The 25,644-nt window shown below is 35.7% G+C and overlaps 2 protein-coding genes and 1 long non-coding RNA gene across 12 annotated transcripts; 2 read left to right on the top strand and 1 right to left on the bottom strand.

The window, feature by feature from the left end:
* The first annotated feature begins 6,035 nt into the window (after positions 1–6,035).
* Positions 6,036–8,968, top strand: LOC111893099 (MLO-like protein 6). 5 transcript variants are annotated; one of them, XM_042895561.1, is made up of 13 exons: positions 6,036–6,152; positions 6,263–6,451; positions 6,637–6,753; positions 6,914–6,974; positions 7,097–7,185; positions 7,279–7,353; positions 7,448–7,542; positions 7,625–7,674; positions 7,759–7,799; positions 7,879–8,052; positions 8,128–8,163; positions 8,270–8,337; positions 8,435–8,968. In XM_042895561.1, exons 1-13 carry the CDS (start codon positions 6,036–6,038, stop codon positions 8,868–8,870), a joined length of 1,548 nt encoding a protein of 515 aa, XP_042751495.1. In that variant the 3' UTR covers positions 8,871–8,968. The 5 variants fall into 5 exon arrangements, with proteins under 5 accessions (XP_042751495.1, XP_042751494.1, XP_042751493.1 ...); XM_042895560.1 differs by having other exon boundaries at positions 6,263–6,463; XM_042895559.1 differs by having other exon boundaries at positions 6,263–6,484.
* A 434-nt stretch (positions 8,969–9,402) lies between these two features.
* On the top strand, positions 9,403–10,528 carry LOC111893071 (uncharacterized). The gene is made up of 2 exons (XR_002850781.3): positions 9,403–9,543; positions 10,259–10,528. It is a non-coding gene; the product is annotated as an uncharacterized LOC111893071 (long non-coding RNA).
* Positions 10,529–22,233: 11,705 nt separating this feature from the next.
* LOC111893058 (uncharacterized) lies at positions 22,234–25,345 on the bottom strand. 6 transcript variants are annotated; one of them, XM_023889132.3, is made up of 7 exons: positions 25,052–25,345; positions 24,303–24,471; positions 23,558–24,208; positions 23,016–23,482; positions 22,836–22,934; positions 22,623–22,760; positions 22,234–22,547 (listed from the first exon to the last, which is right to left on the bottom strand). In XM_023889132.3, the coding sequence occupies exons 2-7, from the start codon at positions 24,394–24,396 to the stop codon at positions 22,410–22,412; spliced, it is 1,587 nt and encodes a 528-aa protein (XP_023744900.1). In that variant the 5' UTR covers positions 24,397–24,471; positions 25,052–25,345; the 3' UTR covers positions 22,234–22,409. The 6 variants fall into 6 exon arrangements, with proteins under 6 accessions (XP_023744900.1, XP_023744902.1, XP_023744898.1 ...); XM_023889134.3 differs by having other exon boundaries at positions 24,303–24,447; XM_023889130.3 differs by having other exon boundaries at positions 24,303–24,416.
* Positions 25,346–25,644: the final 299 nt, after the last annotated feature.

Below are 25,644 nucleotides of genomic sequence, written 5' to 3'. Positions count from 1 at the left end.
GGACCCAAGTCCGGAAACTGCATCGGGCCGAAGCCCGGACTAACTAGGGCCTTGCCCCCTGCATCGGGCCGAAACCCGGACTAACTGGGACCATGTCCCCTGCATCGGACCAAAGTCCGGAAACTGCATCGGGCCGAAGCCCGGACTAACTGGGACCTTGTCCCCTGCATCAGAACGAGGTCCGGAAACTGCATCGGGCCGAAGCCCGGACTAACTGGGACCTTGTCCCCTGCATCAGAACGAGGTCCGGAAACTGCATCGGACCGAAGCTCGGACTAACTGGGACCATGTCCCCTACATCGGACCAAAGTCCGAAAACTGCATCGGGCCGAAGCCCGGACTAACTGGGACCATGTCCCCTGCATCGGACCGAAGTCCGGAAACTGTATCGGGCCGAAGCCCGGACTAACTGGGACCTTGTCCCCTGCATCGGACTGAGGTCCACAAACTGCATCGGGCCGAAGCCCGGACTAACTGGGACCTTGTCCCCTGCATCGGACCGAGGTCCGGAACTGACTGATCATAGCATAGCATAAACACATATCAACAAGTATAAACACATATACTGCATACTGCATCGGACTGAAGTCCGGAACATATAACACATAAACATGCTTGAATCATAGAGACACCAATCACACTGAACTACTGCGTCGGACCAAAGTCCGGAACTACTGCTAACTAAACGGGCCGGCATTATGGCCGTAGACCCGTTCCTACTGGAAAGAAACTCACCTCACACTGCTAAAGTCCCGTAGACACAATCCCATACTGCTGAAGTCCTGCAGACTCCACCCCAGCTGCTGGCTGACAGATTTCCGAACTGTCATCACCAAATAACACCCAATTAATAATTGGGTTCTAACACATAACTAAAAATACATGCTTTGGATAATTACTACATTACCCCTAGCTTGGCTTACCCAAGCCCAAGGCCCAATCCATAGGCCCAAAGTCAACTAGGGGTCAAAGCCCAACATATGGCCCAATTTTCCAAATTGGGCCCAAACCTCTACATGGACTTCCCTTAAGGCCCAATTGATCAGTCCAATCCAACATGTATCATTCTAGGGCCCAACATCATACAACCATCTAAGCCCCAACTATGGCCCAATTTTACAAATTGGGCCCAATCCTTCATATGGGCCTCACCCTAAAGCCCAACTAATTACTCTAGTCCATTTGATTATTCTCGGATGGCCCAACACAAAGCCCAAGTGAAATTAGGGTTTCACATCAAATGATAACTAGGGTTAAGTGTTTCTTACTTAACCCACTAAGGACTTAACACACTAGGGACTTAATCCATTAAGGACTTAATCCATTAAGTCCATTATTGCTTAGATTAATTTCTGCCAATGATTATTATTTAATATTCACGTATTAAATAATTTCCGTGTGTGTCCTGATAATTTCTCAAATATTAGGATTTTCTCAATTAGCCCATTAAGGACTTAGTCCATTACGTCCTTTACTCTACTAGATAAATGGCCTGGAATAGTTTGGGCTTAATTCACAATCCAATCCCAATGGCCCACAAGTGGGCCCAATAAGTCTAAGGCCCAATTACTCATAATTAGGGTTTTCTAAACCCTAATTAGGGTTCCTCACCCAAACTTGGCCCAATAGGCCCAAAATTAACCTCTAAGCCCATTAGGGTTTTGCTTGTGGGGCACCACCCACTACCACCTCAGGTAGTGGTGGTAAATGGCGGCACACGGTGGCGGCCACCACCCTAAGGTGGTGGTTTTCCATATCTTTTCATTAATCTTTTGGAAATTACAATTACAATGCTTTATACACGCACTAACTAACTAACACACACACACACAACCACCCTAGTGGTGGTCGGCGGAAATTACAATTACAATGCTTTATACACACACTAACTAACTAACACACACACACAACCACCCTAGTGGTGGTCGGCGGTGGTACAAGGTAGCAGCCACACTAAAAAGGCAGCACAGCGGCGGCTTTCGCGATAACAGCCACCACCTCACGGTGGTGGTAGCGGTCCTCTTGTTCCCCACTCGAACAACGCACATACACACTGAAAGACACCCACAACTCACGAAATGAACCATTCTGAAACAGTGGCGCAACCGAAAACCACCATCTCAACGACAGGCGCTGGTCGGAGGCAACAATCGACGTGACGGCGGCGGACGGCGGGACATGAATAAGGTCTAGCGCTGAAATGAAGGATGAGGAGGAATCAACAGCGCAACTACGAAGGAGAGTGTCTGTTCGTCTTCACTAACGGCACAAGGGCCACTGTCGTCGCTGGGAATGGCGGATGCGGCGGCAGCACTCCGTTCTCGGTCTTCGACGGTCCTACTTCGGCTGAAATGTCGACGATTGTCTTGGGTCGGCGACATCGGTGGGCTAAGATGTTGCGGCGGCCGGACACAACCAAGCGTGACGGCGAGCACTTCTTCATCAATGGCGGCTGAAGGAAAATCACATGGTGATGGCGGTTGGAGCAAAGAAATGGTCTCTTAGTTTTAGGGTTGAAGGAAATGACGTGGGGAAGGGATACGGGTATATCCCGTATCTTATTTCAAACATATGTTCAGATTATTTAACTTCAGCTCCTCCACCCTAATTTGTTTTCAATCAAAGTCCAAAACTTACCAAATAGACCCTGCCCACAGAAATCTTTACAGATTGCATCCAAAACTTACCTTTTAAACCCTGAACCCATAAATTTCTTTCATAACAGATCCATAAATCACCAATAAACCCTTAAGCCTTCAAATCTTTTCAATTTAAGTCCATTAATTACCAAACGTACCCTGACTTTTGTAATTATGACTTTTAACTCCTCAAAACTATCACCTCGCTCAATTATTATTCATTTTAGGGCTTCTATACATTTATTTATTTATTTTATAAACGGGGTGTTACAAAATGATGGCAGGTTCGTGAATATGGTTGGATGTCAAATTTCCCTGATGATGGCCAAAGGCTTTTCATACATCTTTATACAAGAAAAGGTGTTATTTTCTCCTCTAAACATTAGATCATCATGTCCTGTTGTGCTCATTGTTTTATTGATTTGCAAACCTAAAGATATGTTATGTATCTATGTTTGTTACTCCAGGTCCATGGTTTGGGATGTCTAATGTTTCTTACCTGAATATATATATCGAACTATCAATCAACATGGAGTGAGCGAACACTCTGGTAATTAAGTGTCTGAAAGGAATTGTTTGACATAAGACTAAATTTTCAGTTTATATGAATATGACGTTGATGAGATTTTATATCTTGTCATTAATCATCATGCAACATAATTGTTGATTCCTGCTGTTTGATTTAAGATTTAGGATATGAGGATTGGTAGGTTTATGTTTACGAATTAGCTTTCTATATATCTTTAGTAATAATGTTTTATTTCTTAATGTAGATAAGGGTAAAATGGTCTTATCTTTGGAATAGACGAAAATATTAAGATCCCATTTGGAATGTTAATTCTTACAGCTTGAGAAAGTCAGTAGAGCTGAAAAACAAGCACCAAAACATTTACTTCGGGTAAAGAAGAAGGAAAGAGCTTCATCCATCACAAACATCCATCGGTTTTTTTCCGACATTATCTCCACCGGTTGAAGTGATGCTCCGTGCACTCGAGGTATGGATATGTAGCAGCTTTTAAATAACAATGTACTTTTATTGCTTTGTTTATAATACCCAATTTGCCCTCATTTTAGTCTTCTTTTATGTATGTGTAACTATACATTTGGTGCTTTTATTTTTTATTTCCAGGGTCATTGGACAAGAATTATTGAGCCAGTAGGGGGAGGCTATCATATAAACCTCCCATTTATGACATCAATGATCCAGATCTGTATATCCCATTAATGGCTTTTTGTAGATATGTTGTTCTTGCTTCGCACTAAGACTTCAAAAAAAAGTAAGTATAAGCTTAACCACACTATAGCATGTTATTTTTAGTTACATTGAGGCTTGAGAGAACAAAATTATGACCTGTTTATGCAAAATGGTTGATTTGGTTTGTATTTTATGACCAATGGGTCCAATGGAAAAAGATTTGGCAAAAACTTAAAGGGGTAGAAAGTTGACCAAAATGTTTTGAAATGATTTTTATTCTAATATGTTTAATCAGTTTTTAAGTCCTTTTGTATTATCTTCATACCCTACCTCATAATTAAGTCTGGGGTAGCTACTTCTACTGCATGCTGATCGTAGACATGTGTTATAAAAGAAGTAAGTTCAATTTGAATTGTTATTTTGTAACCTTATCCCCAAATTGAAATAAAGTGTGTTTGATTTGAAGATCTATATATTAATTACAACTGCTGTTGGATTAAAAATTAGAATGAATTCAAAGGCTTATTCCTTTGTTATATAATCATTTTTGCTTCTTTGAACATATATAATTTTTGTTTCTACTTTCCTATGGCTAGGTTGATCTACAAGCAGTGGATAGAACTCATGGAATTTGTCACACGGAGTGGAATTCAATTTTATATATCATGACCAAATCCGTTAAAAAGTGGATGAAACAAAGACAACAAAGTGCCTTTAATAAGAAAAAATGATGACGTGGGTTTTTCCATTGAAGGAGGAAAGTAACTAAAAAAAGTAAGTATTTTGCTTTTATAAACAAACTCCCCATGTTTGTTGCTTTTCCTACAATTATGACGGAATTGTCCATGTTTGTGGATTTTAAGAGGTCTGATGCAATAAATGATAATAGATTTTTATGGCTTGTATTTTCAAAATTTTGTTTTTGTATTGTTAAATTTTACGTTGTAAAAATATTAGATTGACCAAATTGTTGGTTTTGCTACGTTATTATATACCAATTTATGACCAAACTGCCCCTGTATTTTTTGCTACAATTATGACCAAATTTTGGCTGCAATTAAGTTGTCCTTATACCTATGGTGTTTTCTTTTTATTCATCTTTTTGGAAAAAATAGTTTATTTACATATAATAACAACATATTTTGCCTAAAATGTAGAGTACGTTATTACTATGTGTATGTAATGTAACAGATACAATTTCTATTACATGTTGTCATTTATTTCAGCTTTGTGGACGATTTTTATTACATTTCAGTGCAAAAATATGTTGCTCTTTCTTAACAGCAACAATTATAGCAACCTCTATTGTCATTTATTTCAATTTTATGGATCATTTGTCCATCATCTTTCCTACAAGTACAAAATCCTCAAGAACGACCGATAAACGATGACACCCTCTTCGACGCAATGTCTTCCATCGTTTGGCAAATCTAATCACACACAGTACTAATTGAAAAACACACACACAGTGTCAAAATCAAAATATTTCTAAAAACTAAATATCTTTTGTGCAATTTTCCTTTATTATAACATATTAATCCGGATTTGTTGAAAGGTTGGTGATTCTTTGTGGACAAGCTTTTGAAGAGAAACCACCAAACAAGATTGGCATCTACACATACAATGCCACAATCTCATTGCTATTGGTTTATATTTATATATTTATTTGCAATTGTCAAGCCTGTAGTCAAATTGTTCATGGAATCTAATGTGAGCTATTCACACATTTTATGTTTTCCTATCCCTTTTTGTTGGGGTTTGATCTTCAAGTTAATTTGTCAAATTTTTATGAAAAACATAGGATCTTTGGTGCAATTTGCCATAAGTACTTTTTTTAAATAGTTAATAAGATGCTAATAATACTATTGTGACATTTTATCTATTTTTTTCTAAAATTTTCAATATTAACCACAAATGATGAAAGGAATTATAGTATATGTTGTCGATCGAAAGCATCATATTACTACAAGTTAACGGGAGGAATCATGAAAAAAGATCCCTTCAAAGAGGGAGTGTTTTGCATAGGTCACTGAGATCAATGCAATAGTCAAAGTCAAAACTTAATATGTTTCTAATTTTGTCATCTTAATAATATCTCCTCAACAAAAACACACACATCTGCATATATAATCATTAACCAGAGGCTCTTTCATGCATATCAAAATCGCATTGAAGGTCAAGAAATCCTCAAGAACACATCAATGACAGAAGGGATACGAACATTGGAAAGAACACCAACATGGGCTGTGGCTTCTGTCTGTTTAATCCTAGTTACTGTATCAATTTTCATTGAACACGTTATTCACTTAATCGGGAAGGTACTTACTATATATATACGCAATCCTTCAGCAAACAAATGAGCCCTTTTACGAGTAGTGTTTAATCTAATTTCTACCATTCTTGCCTCTTTTGCTTGATAAATTTGCAGTGGTTGAATAACAAGAGGAAAAAAACATTATTTGAAGCACTTGAAAAGATCAAATCAGAGCTTATGCTACTGGGGTTCATCTCATTGCTACTAACTGTCGGGCAATCCACCATAACCGATATCTGCATATCGAAATCTCTTGGAGATACTTGGCTTCCATGCAGTAAAAAAGACATTAAAGAAACGGATGCTCATCATCGTGCAAATAAAGAAGAAATTCTTGCAAGACGTGTTCTTTCTGCTGCTACTTCCGGTGATAAATGCACATCGCAGGTGAATATATATATACGATCATGGAATCTTGACACCATTTCTGATCAAGAAACTCGATCAACAAGTCTTGATTTTCTTGAAAATGTCCCTTCTTTTTGTAGGGAAAGATTCCGTTTTTATCAAGGGACGCCCTCCATGAGCTCCATATATTCATCTTCTCGTTGGCTATCTATCATGTGGTTTGTTCTATAATCACACTGGCTTTTGGTAGAGCCAAGGTACAGTTTTTTTCCGTCTTTCTCATGTGGATTAATAGTCCCTAATACATTGCAAAATCAGACCCTAATACATTGCAAAAAATCAAAAACAGAAAACCCATATCTATGATACTATCTCATTGGTCTCCTATACATTAATTACAAATTCTTGTTTGTGTAGATGAAAGAATGGAAGGCATGGGAGATGGAAACACAGACAACCGAGTACCAATATACACATGGTAACGTATATATATAAATATAATATATATTATATGCTCTTTCATCATATATATCCCTCCCTTTCTGTTAACCTCTTTTGGTTTTTTATCATCTTGGGTTGAATCTTTTTTGGTTCTTGAAGATCCAGAGAGGTTTAGGCTCGCAAGAGACACAACCTTCGGGCAAAGGCACTTGAGCATGTGGAGCAGGTCACCGATCTTTATTTGGGTGGTGGGTATATCTGAAACAAGTGTTTGTTTAATTGATTCTTATGTACGTAGCCATGCATGCATGGCTAAAATTTTCAATCTTTAATTTTCTCAGGTGGGATTCATACGACAGTTTGGAATGTCAGTTCCAAAGGTTGATTATATGACTCTTCGCCATGGATTTATCATGGTAAAATCTGCTACATTCGCTACCAAATTTTGATGGACTTGGTGAATTTTACTACTTTAAAAATGAATCATGAGTTATATTCCTCTTTTTTCAGGCACATTTGGCACCAAATAGCCAAGCTAATTTCAATTTTCAAAGGTACATAGAGCGATCACTTGAAGAAGACTTCAAACTCGTTGTCGGAATCAGGTGAGATTTTTGTTTTTGTTTTTTATTTAAGTACGATTTATTCTTGAAATTGTTTCTCATGAATTTTGGACGTTTTCCACAGTCCACCAATTTGGTTTCTTGCAGTTTTGTTTCTACTCTTTAGCACCAACAGTAAGCAAATCCTTCCCTTTACTAATCCTTCTACGTTCATCAAATATGATTCTTTTAGAAAAATTAGTTTCTTATATATAACAGGTTGGAGATCTTATCTATGGCTACCCTTTATACCCTTGATTGTAAGCATCCGTTTTGTTTTGTTTTCTCTTCAATACTCTCAAGTTTTTCAAAATTAACGAATCACTTTATATGCTGTAGATTGTCCTTTTAGTGGGGACAAAACTTCAGGTGATTATTACTAAAATGGGGTTAAGGATTCAAGAAAGAGGAGCAGTAGTAAAGGGTACACCATTGGTTGAGCCCACCGACAACCTTTTCTGGTTCAACCGCCCTGATCTCCTCCTCTATCTCATTCACTTTGTCCTCTTTCAGGTTCATATTTCTGATCATCAGATCATATAATCTTATCTAGACTCTTATATTAAACTTCTTTTTGTTCTTATACAGAATGCATTTCAGTTGGCTTTCTTTGCATGGTCTGGGGTAAACTTAACTAACCCACCAATCTTTACTTGTTCAACTCTAGATTTGTCAAGTTTTTCTTCAAAAGAACTGATTTTTATTTTATTTAATTTTTCTATTTTTGGAGTATGAATTCGGCCCAAAATCATGCTTCCACAAGAACAAAGCCGACTTGTGCATCAAGATCTCAATGGGGTGAATGCTCATACTACATTACATGACTTTCTTGATGAATTCCATTTACGTAGTGCTGTTGCTAATATGATCAAGTGATTGTTTCTTGAATTTTCAGGGTGTTTGTACTAATACTATGCAGCTATGTGACTTTACCTCTTTATGCTCTAGTGACACAGATGGGTTCAACCATGAAACCCACTGTATTCAACGATCAAGTGGTTAAGGCGCTGCACAAATGGCACCAGAGAGCGAAGAAGCAAGTGAAACTAAACCGCATGTCCGATACCACAACCCCAGGATCTTCTAGGCCTAGCACGCCATCTCACTGGACTACAACTAGAAGCACCAGCATTAATGATTCGTCTCAACGAGTGTTTGAGTTCCATGACACGCTTAATTATGAACATGAGATACAAGCCACTGGTTCGCTTCCTGGAACCAGAAGTGTAGACATAGAAGTAGATGCTGGTCCTGCGGTGGTTCATCAGCATAAGATTGACGTTGATTCTGCGGATTTCTCATTTGATAAATACATAGAGGTGCGAAGTTAATTGGACCGAAAAGTAAAGCAATTGGTGTGTATGTGGCTTTTGTGCATATATAAGTAGCTAGTTGGAGGGGTGGGCATGGGGGTTGCGCATGCCGTAGGTCCTCATATAGTCATACGCAGATAAAACCTACTTGGAATTGATATGTATTTAATGTATACACATTTACATAGGCAAAATTTAACATATATCCTTGCAAATTCCAAAATCCTATAATTTAATGAAATATTAATCCATTTAATATCAAAAAATATATTTAAAAATCATAAATACAAATAAATTTACCAAAATACTCTTTACATATTATATCCAAATTAAATGGTATTCTTTGTTCTAGAAATCATTAATCAGTCAAAATCGATTCCTCGATCATCCATAGTATCTTTCTCCTCCCCTAAAAATCGAGTTCATCTCTCCTTCCCATCTTCCGGTCTCCCTCACGGCCTCACCTTCTTCCCTCTTAGCCCTCTACCGGCTACCACCACCGGCAAGCTACATCGCCGTCCTTCACGCCTTAAAAAATCCTAACCATTGCAACATCGGTCCGCTTTCCCCTTGTTCACGACAGAAAAATCCTCACCCACACCCCCTCCTCTTATCACCGATGGCCATCAATGGAAGTGTCAATCCTTAATTTCAAGTATGTGGGAGCATCAAGCCATAATTTCAAGTATAAGTACGTATTAAATTCATGTCTAATTTTGTATGTGTTGATTGGCTTACAAATTAGGGATTCGCTCAGAAGGCCACGAACTGCGTACCAAATCGTTTCGTGTTTTCACTGAGAACAACCTTTCACCATCAAAAACCGAATTACATCTTTCCCTCACATCTTCTAGTATGTGTCGTCTTCTTCATTCTTAGCCATCTAGCGACTACCACCACCAGTAAGCCATAGCGTCTCCCTGCATGACCTGCTACATTAGAAAAACAGTACACCGACCACTCTTCACCATTGTGACCTAGGTTCATGTTCACGACAGAAGTAGGTATCACCGATGGCCACAAGTTGAAAACTTAAACCTCAACTTCAAGTCCTCAATCACCTCCTAGAGGAGTCCATGATCTCCTCAGACTTGTACTTTCAGACCATGTCCTCTAGCAACCTTAGCACTTTATCTAATTTGAAACACATCAACAGCTAGTAGTTCTGTTGTGTTTCTTTTTTCCAGTGTTTAAACGCCTAAGCTTGATTCCTACATGCCCATGCTAACAAAACTACTGGGTTTAGAATGACATTTGAACACAAAAATTAAAAGCAAGTGGTAAAACATCTCTGCATAATCAATCAAACTAGTAACAGGGGCCATAGGGTCTACTGCGCTTCTATTTTCTTGTTGGTACTTATTAATTTTTTTTAGCTCTTGACAACTTCATTGTGTTACTATTAGATACATTTGGAGGCGGGACATGGTATTTACGTATGGTGAAGAAGAGATTGAATCTATTGGATGTCTTGTGCGTGATAATCTTAAGAAATTACCTGAAGCCATTCGGAAAATCTTAATCTTGCCATTGTTCTCTTCTCTTCCATCAGAAAAGAAAATGAGTTTTTGCACCTATGTTGGTGGATTCAGAAAGCTACACTAGCATTATGCTGTTTTTTTATATTTAATGCATTTTAGCAATTCATAAAAAAATAAAAGTTTTAAGTTATTTCATAGTTTACCAGGTAGTGATGATAATTTGGTAACATGTTGAATATGTTCCTGTTGCAAAAATACATTACATAAACAGGCCCTATGGCATAATATGGTTACAAAATGCTCCTTGTGGCAGAAATACATCACAGAAACAGTCCCTGTGACTGAAAATACATAACATAAACAATCCCTATTGCAGAAATACATTACATAAATAGTCCCTATGGCATAATATCCTTACAAAATGGTCCGTGTGGTAGAATTACATTATAGAAACAGTCCCTGTTGCATATATACACTCCAGTATTAGTCCATATGGCATAAAATCTTTATAAAATGGTTCTGTGGTGGTAATACATTACAGAAACAGTCCTTGTGCACAATGACAACTACAGATTTGGTCCATGTGCATAAAAATATTACAGATATGGTCCTTATTTCAGAAAAATATTACAGATATAGTCCATGTTTCAGAAAAAACATTATATATAGTCCCTGTTTCAAAAAAATTTAGAATATGGTCCTTGTCCCCATAACAATTACAGATTTGGTTCATGTGGCAGAAACTCATTACAGAATCGGTCCATATGGAAAAAGAAAACATTACAAAAACAGTCAATATGTAGAAATTGATTACAGATGCAGTCTCTATAGAATAAAATGTTTATATAAATGGTCCTTGTTGGAGAAATACATTATAGAAACAATCCCTGTGGCATAAATTCATTAAAAAAAATTGTCCTAACAAAATTAAAAAATTCAACAATTCATGCAGAGAGCATTAAAGTACTAAAATGTAATAACACTCATAACAAAAACTCATGATCTTTTTTGCTCTTTCCTCTTGCTAGAGGATGCTTCATCAAAACCTTGAGACGCGGGATTTTTGCAAGTCCTTTGATGGTGTCCATATATACCACAACGCGGACTTTTCTTGGGCTCATCATGTGCTATAATTTTATTCTTTTTAGGTCGTCCAGGCGGTCGTTTTATAATAGGAGGGTATATCTTATCAACTGGCTCTATATTCACCCATTGATCTTTTCTGGGCATTTGACCAATTTCTAAAGCATATGCTTCTTTCAACTTTTCGACTGTGAAATATGTATCAATATATTTGTCCCAACTAGGCTCCCTTATGAAAGCAATAAAAGCAACTGCATGCACACACGGAAGGCCTGTAACTTGCCATTTTCGACAACTACATTTTTTCTCATCCAATACAACATCCCAACGATATCCTTTATACTTCACTTCTGCTTTATTGTCACTGCTTCTACAAACTTGATATTCACCCAAGTTCTACATGAGAAAATTAAACAAGAACAAACTAATATCAAGAAAATATATATGTTTAATGCAAAAACAATTATGTATGTATATAGTTCCTTAACTTGCCTTAGTGATTGTTTTGAGATACTTCTTTGCTTTTGGAACTAATGGTCCTTTCCATTTTTTCACCTTACTCCTTTTCTTGTCAAATCGTTCCATAAGCTTTTCTCTAATTGCATCAAGGAGATCAAGCACCGGTTTATAACGTATGTCACCTACCCAAGAGTTAAAAGTTTCTAAAATATTGTTGGTAATGTAATCACACTTGACAAGTGTGCCAAACTTACTTCTACTCCATATCTTTTTATGGTTCTCGTTCAAATACGAAATTGCATCTGCACATTTAATAGCAATTTCATTTAACAATCTATCATGCTTATTAACAGAGTAGGTATTTGCAGCCTCCCACAACTTGCTCATGAAAAAGTCACCTCGAAAATGTTTCTTGAAGTTGCTACATAAATGTCTTATGCATTCTCGATGCTCAATATTAGGATAAACCTATGTAATAGCTAATTCCAAACCCTTTTGCATGTCAGAGGAGATAACAAGACCATTTGGTGTACCAATCGCTTTTTGTAGTGACGTGAGAAACCAAGTCCATGATTTTGTATTCTCTGCCTCAAGCACACCATACGCTACTGAAACATACCATTGTTACCGTCGATACTTGTGGCAGCGGCTAACACACCATTAAATTTCCCTTTCAAATGACAAGCATCAAGCCCAATGTAAGGACGACAACTAGGAGGAAACCCCTTAGAACATGTTGTTAATGATATAAAAAAAGGGTAGGAAATGTTTCTTTTCACCCACTATCTGCAAATCAATCTCCACCACACTTCCTGGGTTTCTCTTTTCAAGTTCTTGTTTGAAATCATATATATTTACATAAGAGTCATCCCACCTGCCATACATATCGGTATAAGCTTTCTCTCTTCCTCGAAAGACTCTCATATATGGTACTTCAACATTGTAGGTATGCATAAGCCACTTTTTTAGGTCGGCAAGAGAGACATCGCCTTCAGATTTTAACTTGTCAGTAACAACATCAGCAATCCATCCTTGAGTGGCATGTTTGTTACCACTCTTGTTGCTTCGAGTACAAGAATGAGTTTCTACAAATTTCTTTACCTACAAAATTGCAAAAAAACATCTAATTATGTTTAACATAATAACAATTTAGTATTTCTCAAATTTTATACTTACTTCAAAAGTTACATCATCTTGTGTAAGAGAAGCATGAATTCTCGACTTGCAATTTTTATCTCCACAACATGATGTAAGTCTTGTCAAATCACTTTTCTCAATGACATACTCAAATTCATTTGTTAGTGATGGTTTAATGCTCTTCTAAAAGCAATTACACTTGGGAATTTAGAATTCACTTTCATAAATGGATTCATCTTACTATATGCATAAGTTTCGCCATAATTTAGAAGCTCATATTCGTTATCGGAACTATGAAGACTATGGTAAATTTCTTGACTTGGACAAACCGAGTCTGTCTCATTTTCATCATCAGATTCATCAATAACTTTATCTTGACAACTTAACAGTTTAGGGTTATACCTTAATTTTTCGGTTGTCGCATAAATTGTTACTTCTTTATCCTTATTATATATGTTTAGCATCACCATGAAGCTCTTATCATTATCAAGTCCAATAAAGCATTGCTCTTTTGCATATTTGTCAACAAGTACTATGGACAAAACAATATCGGTTTCTGATGGATAGTGTTTTTTCACCTCTTCAACTAGATGGTTTGAGTTGTATGAAAATGTGTCTATATAGAGACATTTTGTAGATCCAAAGCAATACACTTGCCTACATGAGTTCCTAGCTAACCGAAAGAAGCCTCCATATTTCAATTTAAACTTGAACTCCGATATCACTTGTCTGATAACCACAATAAAAAAAATCAATTAATAAAATTGAAGGGAAACATAAAATATCATACATTGTTGATAAAACCTTACTCAATTATGGGTGAGTGAGCACTTATGTCCCATCTCGGTGCATCAAACTCATTATCCATCAAAGATGAGGATAATAAACTGTCTATTGCAAACCAAACATAATTGAATGCACAACCAAAAATTAATCGGATGGAAAAAGTTAATCAAAATCAAAATTAATCAAATGAAGAATAAAATGAACCTGTTGTGAAGAAATAACGTGATTTACTACTATGTTTATAGCAACGATATTCAAAGAAACCAAGGTAGAAGTTCTTACATGTTTATAGCAACGATATTCGAAGAAACCAAGGCAGAAGTTCTTACGGCTTGAAGAAGAAAAAGCGTGATTAAAGTCTTGGAGATTTCACGTTTTTGAGGTTTAGAATTCACATGTTTGAGGTTTTGCCATATTAATTAGGTTTAATGCTAATTAAATCTATTTAGTTCTATTTATTAATTATTTGGAAAGGGTAATTTAGTACAATCACCTTTTATTTTGATTTTTAAATATAATTTTTAGTATTAAATTGATTAATACCTCATTATAAGATTGGATATAAATGTGATTTTAATAGGTTAAGAAGGATATATACATAAATATGAACTTTGGAAGGATATAGACGTAATTCTTAATGTTTGCGAGGATATATGTGAAATTTTCCTTATAACATATTATTTGTGTTATTTTGCACTCAAAATTATTTATTTTTTTGGTATTTTATATAGCATTTTGATCTTATTTTATCTCTTGGACATTTTAGTGTCAAAATTTGATATTTTTGTACATATTAATGTATAATGTAATTTTAGATTTTACCATTAGATTAGTGGTAAGAGCATCCATAATGGTAAGTTTAATAGGAGAGTTAAATGAGGTGACGAGTCTAGGTGTCATTCAATGATGAAACTCTATCATTATGAGATGTCACATTGGCATTCAATTGATTTGGAGTTCAATGGTCATTGAACTCTTCAATGGAAAAAATAAAAGTTTTTAATTATTAAATATATACTATGAATTACCTTTTGTAATATTTTATTGAACTTTGTAGAGTTTAATGCATTGTAGGGAAAAAAATGATATATTTGTATGGATTGTAAAAATATGATGTGACAATCCATTGAACTCTATGAAGTTCAATGCATAGTGGGATGCCCTAAATTGATCAAATCATTGTCTATGTGGAAGGTTTTTAATTGTTAACAAGAGTAATGTATGCGATATAAAAGGCAAAGACCTGAGATTTAGTTGGAAGATGAGTCTCCTTATCTTCGTTGTTCTTTAAGAACATCATGATTTAATTGTGGCACTAACTACTACCGGTGAACACCAAATGGCTTATAGTCTAGTGGTAGACATAGGATCAAGTGAGAAATGAATCATTTGCATGTTTTTTTAGCAAAACAAGTAAATGCATCATTAAATGATACAAAAATAACATGAGTCATAAAAAATTTGCCAAAAAAAACGTCTCGATAATTCATTTTTTTAGTGACTCAAGCGATGATGCTTCACTTTTTGGACAGTGAATAATATTAAAAAACTGAATCTTTGAACCATTTTTTCGGGATATTTTTTGTGAATCATCTATTTTTGTACTATCTAAAGTTTCATGTCTTTGGTTTGTCAAAAAACATGCATTTGATTCATTTCTCACAAATTTTTTTGTATAAAAAGATTCAAAGCCCTGATGTAACATCCCGGATTTGCAGGTATTTTCAAATCCTTTCCTTGATATTTCATTTGTGACATTTTGGTCCTTGAAGTTGTATGGATTTAGCCCTAAGGAGCCCTAGTGGCAAATTTGTAACTTAGAGAGTAGGAGATGTACGTTGCGCGTACATGTGGGTACGCTAAGCGTACTAGGGCGTGCCTAGTACGATGGGCGTACACATATGTACGCTAGGCGTACTAGTGTCCGAATGAAACACTAAATTTTAGGGTTTAAGGAGTATTTAACCATCGTTATTGACCAAGTGCCCTTATCCTTTCAGCCTCCACGTCCCTTAGTGTTCTTGCAAAACCCTAGCCCCCTTGAGTGAATGTGAGAGCCTTAAAGTGTGTCTTTGGTGTTTTAGAGTCAAAGGAAGTGCATCAAGAAGCTTGGAAACGTGAAGAAAGGCTTGGATCTGGGGTTATCATCTAAAGGTATAAAGCTCATACCTTAATGATTGTTTTGCTAGATCTCTTTTTGGGTTCTTTATTGCATCTTTTTGGTCCCACATGCTCCATTTTGAACATGACATGTTATGGATGATTTGAGTTATCCTTTCAGACCCTTAGAGGGGTCCTTAATCATAAAAATGAGGTCCCAATGGCTAGAAGTGTCTCGTGCATTTAGTAGAAAGGTCTTAATGGGCTAAGATCTTGTATTAAGAACTTTTGGATGTCTAAAGTCATAAAGTTGGAAACTTTATGACTCTAAGGTGCATTTGGACCATGGATATGAAGTTTAGGCTTAAGTGCTTCAGATATTAAGCACTTATTAAAGTTTGGAATCTGCGAGGGTACACCCCACGTAGAATGGAATATGCCTCGCGTACACGGTCAACGCCCCCGTTTCCAGTCAATGCGAGGCTTGCGTACGCCCTACGTAACTTCGGGGTATGCCCAGCATACACCTTCTGTTGGGATTTTGCGAATTGGGCTTCAGATTTTGGCCAGTTTGGCTTGGGCCCTAATGGACTTTCTGAGTAGGAGTATTATGGGCCAGTTAGGGAATTGAACCTTAGGATGAGGCCTAATATGGAGTTGGTCCCAATTTGGAAGATTGGGCCAATTATGGGCCTTGTATATTTAGACCTTTTGGATCAAGTTTTGGAATTGGGCTTTTGCCCAGTTAATGGACAATTATGGGTTAAGAGATTTGAGGTGATAATGCGATTATTAATTGGAGGTTTATTTATTATGATAGTTCGAGGTTTCCGTGAGCTAGCAGTCGGAGGTTCTGTTTGATATGGCAGTGTGATGTGAGTTTTCCTCACTGTATTTAAGGGTCTAAGGCACCAAGGCCAACCCTTTGGATTGTTATCCTGATTATCGTATGATTGAGTACAATAGTGATATGTTAATCTGAATCCTGGTAGACAGGATGATACTATGCTTATTGATTTGTATGATATGTGCTTGCATGTTGATTGATTATATGTTTATGAGTTATGTATATGTCGACATGTGTGTGTGGTTGGGTTGAGGTGGTCCTGCTTTGTGATGAAGGCCAACAGACCCAGGGCAGTCCGGATAAGTATGGATTAGTTATAATAGGACTTGTATAAGGTGTTTAGTTCTCAATAAGGTGGATATTGATTAGGTCTCATTCTGGGGTAAAGTGAGAGATTAGAGCAGAGTGTAGTATTCCTCTTCTTTCTTGGATGACTAGAAATGGTGGGTCCAAATCAAACAACCGGTAGGTATTTCTGGGTCATCGACCAGAATTGATGATAACACTTGATTATTCTAGACGGTCTAGTGAATTTCTTTGTTAGTGTGGACTTATAACTCACAGACATATGTAAACTATTTATCAATAACCCTAAACATTGGTTGCCTTTATATGACTTACACTAGCCATGGACTCCCCTAGTTGTGTAGTCAACCAGATATTCATATTCTCCTTAGTATCACTAGAACTAGATACTAGAACTAAACCTTAATGGGTTTAAATAATCCCTACATGTCTAGTTTCAATAGTTTGCTCAGTATGTTACCCACCTTAGCTTTCAACATATTCGGTTTTTAATTTAAAGATATGACCGGCCTATGACATACATTCTCCTATATGTAAATGATATCATTATGATTGTCTCGCCATCAGCTCTATGTCAACATATTATTTTATCTCTCTATGATGAGTTCTCTTTGATCGAATTATGATAACTCTAACTAATTTCTTGAGATTTCTATTACAGAGATTCAAACTAGCATCTTTCTTATTCAAAAAAATTATGTGATGGATATTCTTAAGCATGTGATTATACTCAACAACAAACAATGTTGCACGCATGTTGATTCAGAGTCCAGATTAGATACATATAGCAACCTTGTCTATGAGGATACTTTGTATATGATCTTGGTTGGTTCTTTTCACAATTTTACCTTTACATTCTCATATCCACCCTATTTAGCTTTCTGAAGCGCATTCTTAATTATGCATATGGTATTTAAGACCATGGCTTATAACTTCACGTCTTACAAATATCCTTCATCGTCTAATTGTCCTATAAATATTAACATTCACTTAAGGTCTTGAATGTATCTAACATTTTTAGTGTCCAATTTAAGGCAAGAGATGTCTTGATGAGAACATCCCCAACGCCATAATATCAAGAATGTTATCATTTGTTAGTCTCGCCTTGCAACTATAATCATTCAAATTTTGCATCACTTCTCTACGTAGATTAGCATGGAAATGATGCACCATAATCCATCAAAATTTGATTGGACTAATAATGCAACATATCAACATGTCATCAAAATCGGTTGGCCCATTCACCTCTTTCTTTCCATTATCTGTTGCATGTTTCATACATTGATTTCTAAAGTGTATAATTTCTTTGAAATTCCAAAAAACATTATTATTTTGCTTTTAGGACATCTCTAATGATTAACTTCGTAAAAACTTTTTTACTTTGCTACATCAACACTCGACTAACCTTTATTTAATAAAAACATTTTGTTAGAAACATTCTCCAATGTCTAACCTTTACAAAAGCTTTTTTCCAAATTAATATATTTATCTTTTATCCATCGTAGTTTATTATTTTTCTAATCATATATCATGTTTTTGGAATAAAAACATGCTACACATATACAAAATAAAAATAATAACTATGTCAGGTCTTTTTTCCGAAAATATAAGAAATGATAAAAAAAAAATTAACATATAGTTATAAAAATAAAAAACAACAAAATATTATGTGACCATGAAGGTTTATAATATTTGATATTTGTTAATTTTAAAATTTTCCCAACTACATTGAAATTATATATTTTTTTGTAAAATACTTTCATTTTATTTTTTATTTTTATTTAAATAGATTAACTATTAAATAAATAATAAAGATTTAATATCTTGATATAACACACTTAGGGACCATAATAGGCAAAACAAATAAAATGATTAAAAGGTTAGAATATTAAGTGGTTAGTAATCTATTATAAAGGTTAAATATTTTAACGGAAAAAAATTTCTTAAATAGTAAAAAACATTTTAAAAAACTATCGTTAATGTAACGTCTCATTTTCCCAACCAAAAATTTTCATTTTATTTAAGTAAATCTTTCCAATTATAAAATTGTTATGGAGAAAATTGTTTGTTCCAAATACATTTATAAAAATCAGAGTAATATTAAAGCGCAGAATCTTCATTGTTGCTGATGAATGTGTACAGTCACGCCTTCGTCTTCCCATAATGATCGATGATACCTGAAACAATAAACAATTGGGTAAGCACAAAGCTTACTAAGTTTCCCTCAAGATATCACATACGATAAACATACAAGCATGCATAACAGCCGCTCTTCGAGCCTTCGGCCTGACTGGACTGCCTCGCAAGCCTTCAGTCTATTTGGGCCGGAATACCAGGGTTTGTTAGCCTACCGCCTCAACTCAATCGCTCCCCCTGAGCCTTCGTGCCTTCAGCTTATAGCATGCCTGTACCGGGTTTCTTGGTCTACAGCACAAGCAAACATCAATCATATAGCTTACTACCGCATAGTAGTCCTCCCACGGCATACAGTCATGCTACCTACTAACCTCCATGAAATGCGTAACCAGAGATGAGATAGCCACCCGAACAGATGATCTTACTCTAGATCCACAACCAAACAAGGAACATGAAAGAAAGCCTAGATCAAGAGTTCTCAGGCTATCCTAAATGACCATAGACAGTCCCTAAGGCACTCCACTAGATGAAAACCAGCAAGTACATATAATATACAGTTCTATAGATTGCTACAGCAAAGCAACATACTCAATACCAGATCTAACGGATCACCACAGCATAGCAGCATACTCGATACCAGGATATAGATCTAACAGATCAATATAACATAGCAGCATGCTGGATACCAGGATACAAATCTAATAGATCACTACAACATAGCAGCATACTAAATATCAACAATCCAAGGAATACTTGACCGTATATACTCAGAGGTGAGATAGACACCCGGACAGGTGATCCTACTCTAGAACCACAACCAAACAAGGAACATGTAAAAGAGCCTAGATTAAGAGTCTTCAGTCTATCCTACATGACTATGTACAGTCCCTAAGACATCCCTCTACTAACACATAACCAAAACTAGTGGGCCGACATTTGTGTCTTCGACCCACGGGTATAGTGAGGCGAAACTCACCAGGAATGAAGAAACTCGAGAACACTATGATACGCTCCCTACTACGTTGCTTGCTTCCGCGGATCCACTAACATCAGAACCATATAAAATCTTAATCACCAATCAAAATCCTCAAGTTTGACCTAAAATTCAAACTTTGTCAAAAAGTCAACGGTCAATGGAGTCGACAAAAGTCAAAGTCCAAGGCTAGTTGAGAGAACCATATAAAATCTTAATCACCAATCAAAACCCTCAAGTTTGACCTAAAGTCAAACTTTGTCAAAAAGTCAACGGTTAACGGAGTCGACAAAAGTCAAAGTCCAAGGCTAGTTGAGTACGCCCTGTGTACTCAACTTATGCCACGCGTACATGGGATGGCTTTGTACGCGCAACATACAAAAATTACGCCTAGCGTACTTGAGTTGGTTCCATCATTTCCATTAAGCACTTAAGTCATAAAGTTTCTACCTTTATGACTTTCCATGGCTAGGGAAGGTCCAAAAGCTAAAACCCTAACTTATTAATCCATTAAGACATCACAACTCTTGTATGGAAGGGATAGAAGAATCAAAATCACATTTTTATGGTTCCTAATAGCTCCATAATGCAACTTTATCCATTAAAATGGTCCCAACAATAATTGAACTTCATCATTGAATTTTTTCTCCACCCACATTAACCTGGATAGAATCAAATTACATCCATTGGAATTATATGTCATTAATTCACATTTCTTCATTTTCGTATTCACCAACTATCAAATCAAGAAAACCTTATATATTGTACCGGGTATTTGTAAATATAAGGCAATGCCATGATTATTCCAAATGTTGTCTTCTCACCGATGATATCGTTCACGATATTATTTGCCAATGACAACAATACCATGCCAAGAGCCTCACGAACCAATAGCACCTAATCCTAATGTTTTATACACTAAGAATATTTTGCGTAATTTTTTCTAGTAGAGAGTCTTAGATTTGCATCTTCCAAAAGTCAGAATTATAGACGTCAAACTTGTCTATATTAACCTTGTCATCTTCAGCCATAACTCTTATACCAGTTTTTAGGTATTCGAACGACAATCACATGGTTAAAAGATTCGGAAAAAAAAAAAGACAAAAAAAATTAATGTGGTTCACACGATTAGGATAACCGTGCTACCTCCATGGTTCACACGATTAGGATAATCGTGTTACATCCACGGGCTAACTAGAAGATTTATTATTGATATTGGTATGAAGTTTACAATTACATATGAAACCGAGGTCTCATATGTAGATCTGCAACCTTGTATAGAAAACGTGAGACATTATCAAATATTTATATCATTCACCAAAACCATTTCCGATATTAGACATCTTTTACCCGCCTAAAACACTTAATCTCCAAAACTCAACATGATCCTCATGAGTCCCGTTTTAGCATACTGAAGTGCATCCCTATGTACCAGGTAACTACTATATTAGGGTATATGTCCCTCTACATGACATTCTACATCCAATGTACCACATGTATATATATATATATATATATATATATATATATATATATATATATATATATATATATATATATATATATATATATATATATATATATATATATATATATAGGTTTTAACTTCTATCTCAAACCTCAAAGCCCAGTCAGAGTATTATATCTCAGTCCAATGATGAGGTTGAGTGTAGAGATGTAGCCAACATTGTTGAAGAACCATTTTGCGTATCACTTCTCTTATTTTAACCTAAGATCCTCAAGAATGGTTTAATTACATATTTGATCCTTCTACATGCTTTACACAAATCTTATTTTTCCATAAATATCTCTCTTAATCTAAACCTCCCAAAAAATCAACTTCTTAATGTCGACTTATCTTTATCTTTACTTTCTATCCAACTAACTTCACATTGTGCTAAAAAGTTACATCAACTCTCTTCTCTCATATTTTGTCAACTATTAACTTTAAATCTAAATTTTATTAAGCATCATACCTAACTTTCAACCTTTTCCTTTGGACTTTGTAGCACTCCCAAATCCTTTTGACTTTTTTTCTGTCATATCCTGTTATACATAACAATAAACAATCCATTCGAAATTCGATATAATTTACGATTTAAAATATAAATATATATATAGATACAAATTAACCAGGGACACAAACAGCATCATGATTGTCATAAATGCAGAATGTTGACCACATTATTAAGATTTAAAAATCAGAATCCCACCATTTTACAAATCTATTTACAATAATAATTTTATTTTCATTTCTGTTTCACAGGTTCCCCTTTGCAAATGGGACACACGTTCTTCATGGACAACCATTTCTTGATACACCCAACATGAAAATCATGCCCACAAGCTTTTAACATCCCAATATCATCCATATTCGCATACTCTTCCTGAAAATTTTAAACCAAAAAATATTATTTCATTATTTTTTTTTAAATCTTTTTATTCTTAAATTGCAATCTTACAAGACAAATGACACAGGTGGCTTCATCTTGTATTTGATCTGAAGAACAGTAGATTGATTCTTGAATGCATTTTGAGATAAGATGATCAGGGAGACCAGTGGCTACACTTCCGATTCTTTCTCCAAGTGCAAGAAGCTCCTGTTTGGACCAAATTTGTAAAAAAATTAAAACTTGGGCCAAAACTGTAAATTTATATTAAAAAAAGTTACTAACCTCATAGCTCATGTCATCTATGTCAAGTCTCATGTCCCGATGTTGATCAAATGGATTTCTTGATCCATAAAAACCCGATCGATCCACAATCACAAGACCCTGTAAATTAATCATGAAGGGCAAAATGGTAAAATTGTCAACTTTGTATAATGAATGGTTGAATACTGAATAGTTGAATACCTCAGGTTGTGGTCGATCATGGAAATTGACCCCGGAAAAAGACCGATATCTTTCATTTGACAATCTTGCCCTTCCACTCCTGTCGTTATTACTACTATGCCACCCAATGGTGGAAGAAGAAGAAGAAGTAGAAGAAGAGAAAGAAGAAGAAGAAGGTCTTAAATTTCTTGAAGAATAATTACTTGTGGCTAATTGTAACCCTTCATCTGTATTATGCCCTAATCGCAAGTTGCTTGAAGTAGAAGACACCCTGAAAGTTGACCCAGGCCTTTGACTATAGTTGCTTCGAATTCCTCTAACAGATGATGTGCTCTGAAAATTTTCAAGAACATGATTGTTTCTTGTAACAAGATTGTTGTTGTTGTTGTTTTGTTGTTGTTGTTGTTGTTGTGCAATGTCTAATGAAGAACTAGGGTTACTGTTTCCTTCAAGAAAAGGGTTCAATTCACAATTGAGAGAACTGCTTTCTGCAATTTTGTAAAATAACTTTTGTTATATTTATTATATTAGCAATAATACTATATGTGCATATAAAACATTACCATGAACAGTTGGATTCCAATCCCGGGTCAACCCGTTTAGATCCATTGGAGCTGAAACATCCATGGGCCTACTGGTTGTAAAATAGTCACGTGACAAATTACTAGTCAAATGTGTTCTTGAGGAGTTTGTTTCCAAATCAAACATCCCCCTACTCCTCACATTTCTAGAGCTTTCACCAATCGAAAGACTATTATTGCCATTGATTCTATGATCAGGGTTTGTTGTGTTATTATTATAATCCCAAGGGGCATGAAGAAAGTTTATGCTTGGAGTTTCTTGCCATGGTTCAGTGAGCATGGTGACATCAGAAGAACTTCCATTGTTTGTATCTGGAACACCAGGGCTTTTGCGTTTATAATGACCTCTTGCATTGAATAAATCTTCATTGAAAGGATTGTTTGTCCCATTGTAATTTGATGAAGATGCTTGATTTCTATAATCTTCGGTAGGTATATAGGATGATGATGTATGCATAGAAAGATCAGAAGGGCCAATACCATTTTGTTGGTAATTTGGGAGTTGAAGATTGTTAGGTAATGAAGAATATGGTGTTGAGATTGGAGTGTGATTACAGTGAGTGTATTGTGCTCCATCAATTGACATGTTATCTGGATATATGAGAGAAGTGCTTTCACTAGTCACATTTCTTGCTGCAAATCAGAAATAAGAAGTGGAAAGTGAATATTTATTGTATACATTAAGCATGAAAAATTAAGATCAAGCCTCAAGGAGCCAAAGGTTTACCAGTATGCATGTATGGATGCTCTGTTAAGTTCCAGCTTTGATCATTCTCAGTTTCAAGCATGTATGATGGACTGAAAAGATGCCGATGCCCCATATCTTATGACTAATTCTCAACTGTGAGCAACAGGTTTTTCAGTGTAAGAAGCTGAGATGAAATGAATCATGAACACTATGAACATATAACATAGAGAGATAGGAATTAGTACATATATAACAACAATCGAATTCATCAACATCTATGGAAGAACACAGAGAATGAAATTTCTTCAACTTTACACTAAGAAAGACAAATCTAAACCTTCGGAACTTCAACGAACATCTACCTCACATCAATCTCTGAATAAATTAAGCTACGAACCAACATCGCATCTTCCAAGCATGGTTATAAGCTTATTATACTAACCTACAAGCTAAACGACCTGTTTATTCTCTTTCAGATTATCAATAAAAACAATTCCTAAATAACATCGTCTTCTCTCAGAACTCTCAATATCCTCAAATCATCCGCTTAACATACTTCACATCGTTAACATCGATAATGATCAAATTACACAACCGATCGTATAAAATTAAAATCACCGTATAAAAAACCGTAAAATTCACAAACAAATCAAAACCAGGAGAATCCGAGTATTACACGATAACAACCGATGAAAAAATCATCAAAAAATTTAGAATCAAAACCAGTCATCCTCTCATCGATCGATGACAAACTTGAAACGGAAAAAATTAAAAAAATAAAAACATACCTACTTTTTTCGACGGTGGATGAAACTTGAAAGGTATATTCCGATGAAAAGAGAAGCGGTTGGAGGTGAAATTGGAGATGGAGAGAAAGAGAGAGAGATGAAAAAATTCAAAAGGGTAGGGGATTCGGTGGATGGCCCATAGATGAAAGAAAGGATTTAAAGGAAGGAAGAGAGAGTGTGCGTATGAGTTGGGTTTCGCTTACGATTACACGGAAGCCATTGATTCATTCATATTTCATCCCATAACTCCTCCTACGTATTCGTATCTGACAATTTTTGTTCTAGATTTCCCTTTGCTAGAGGCAACTACAGATAAATCTACTCTACCAATTTTTTGACAGCTGTATTTATATTCCCAAATGGGATATATTTTTTTTTTTAATTATTGGTTATAAAGACAAATTTTATATCTCTTGTAAGATTAAAGAGTAAAAAATCCACTACATATAGTGGTGCTTAATAACTTTTGTATTTTTGTATATCTTTAGGTATTTAGATTTGTTTAATTAAAACTTTATGACTGATCCAATACTATATAGATATGTGTGATAGGAATAAAGGAAATAGGTTTAAAAAATATTGATCTACGATGA

This window comes from Lactuca sativa, chromosome 6, assembly GCF_002870075.4.
Source record: "Lactuca sativa cultivar Salinas chromosome 6, Lsat_Salinas_v11, whole genome shotgun sequence".
In the NCBI taxonomy this organism is placed as follows: domain Eukaryota; kingdom Viridiplantae; phylum Streptophyta; class Magnoliopsida; order Asterales; family Asteraceae; genus Lactuca; species Lactuca sativa.
The sequence above is the reverse complement of the archived record's forward strand: the minus strand, read 5'-3'. Positions and strand labels throughout refer to the sequence as shown.

Bases quoted from the DNA above. Each gene is read 5' to 3' on its own strand.
- LOC111893099 (XM_023889175.2), top strand. From the start codon at position 6,036: ATGACAGAAGGGATACGAACATTGGAAAGAACACCAACATGGGCTGTG. The intron at 7,354-7,447 runs GTAAAATCTGCT...CTCTTTTTTCAG, and splicing joins TTCGCCATGGATTTATCATG to GCACATTTGGCACCAAATAG. The intron at 8,164-8,269 runs GTAAACTTAACT...CTATTTTTGGAG, and splicing joins CTTTCTTTGCATGGTCTGGG to TATGAATTCGGCCCAAAATC.
- LOC111893058 (XM_023889132.3), bottom strand. From the start codon at position 24,396: ATGGGGCATCGGCATCTTTTCAGTCCATCATACATGCTTGAAACTGAG. The intron at 23,483-23,557 runs GTAATGTTTTAT...ACAAAATTGCAG, and splicing joins TTGGAATCCAACTGTTCATG to AAAGCAGTTCTCTCAATTGT. The intron at 22,761-22,835 runs GTTAGTAACTTT...TGGTCCAAACAG, and splicing joins TAGATGACATGAGCTATGAG to GAGCTTCTTGCACTTGGAGA.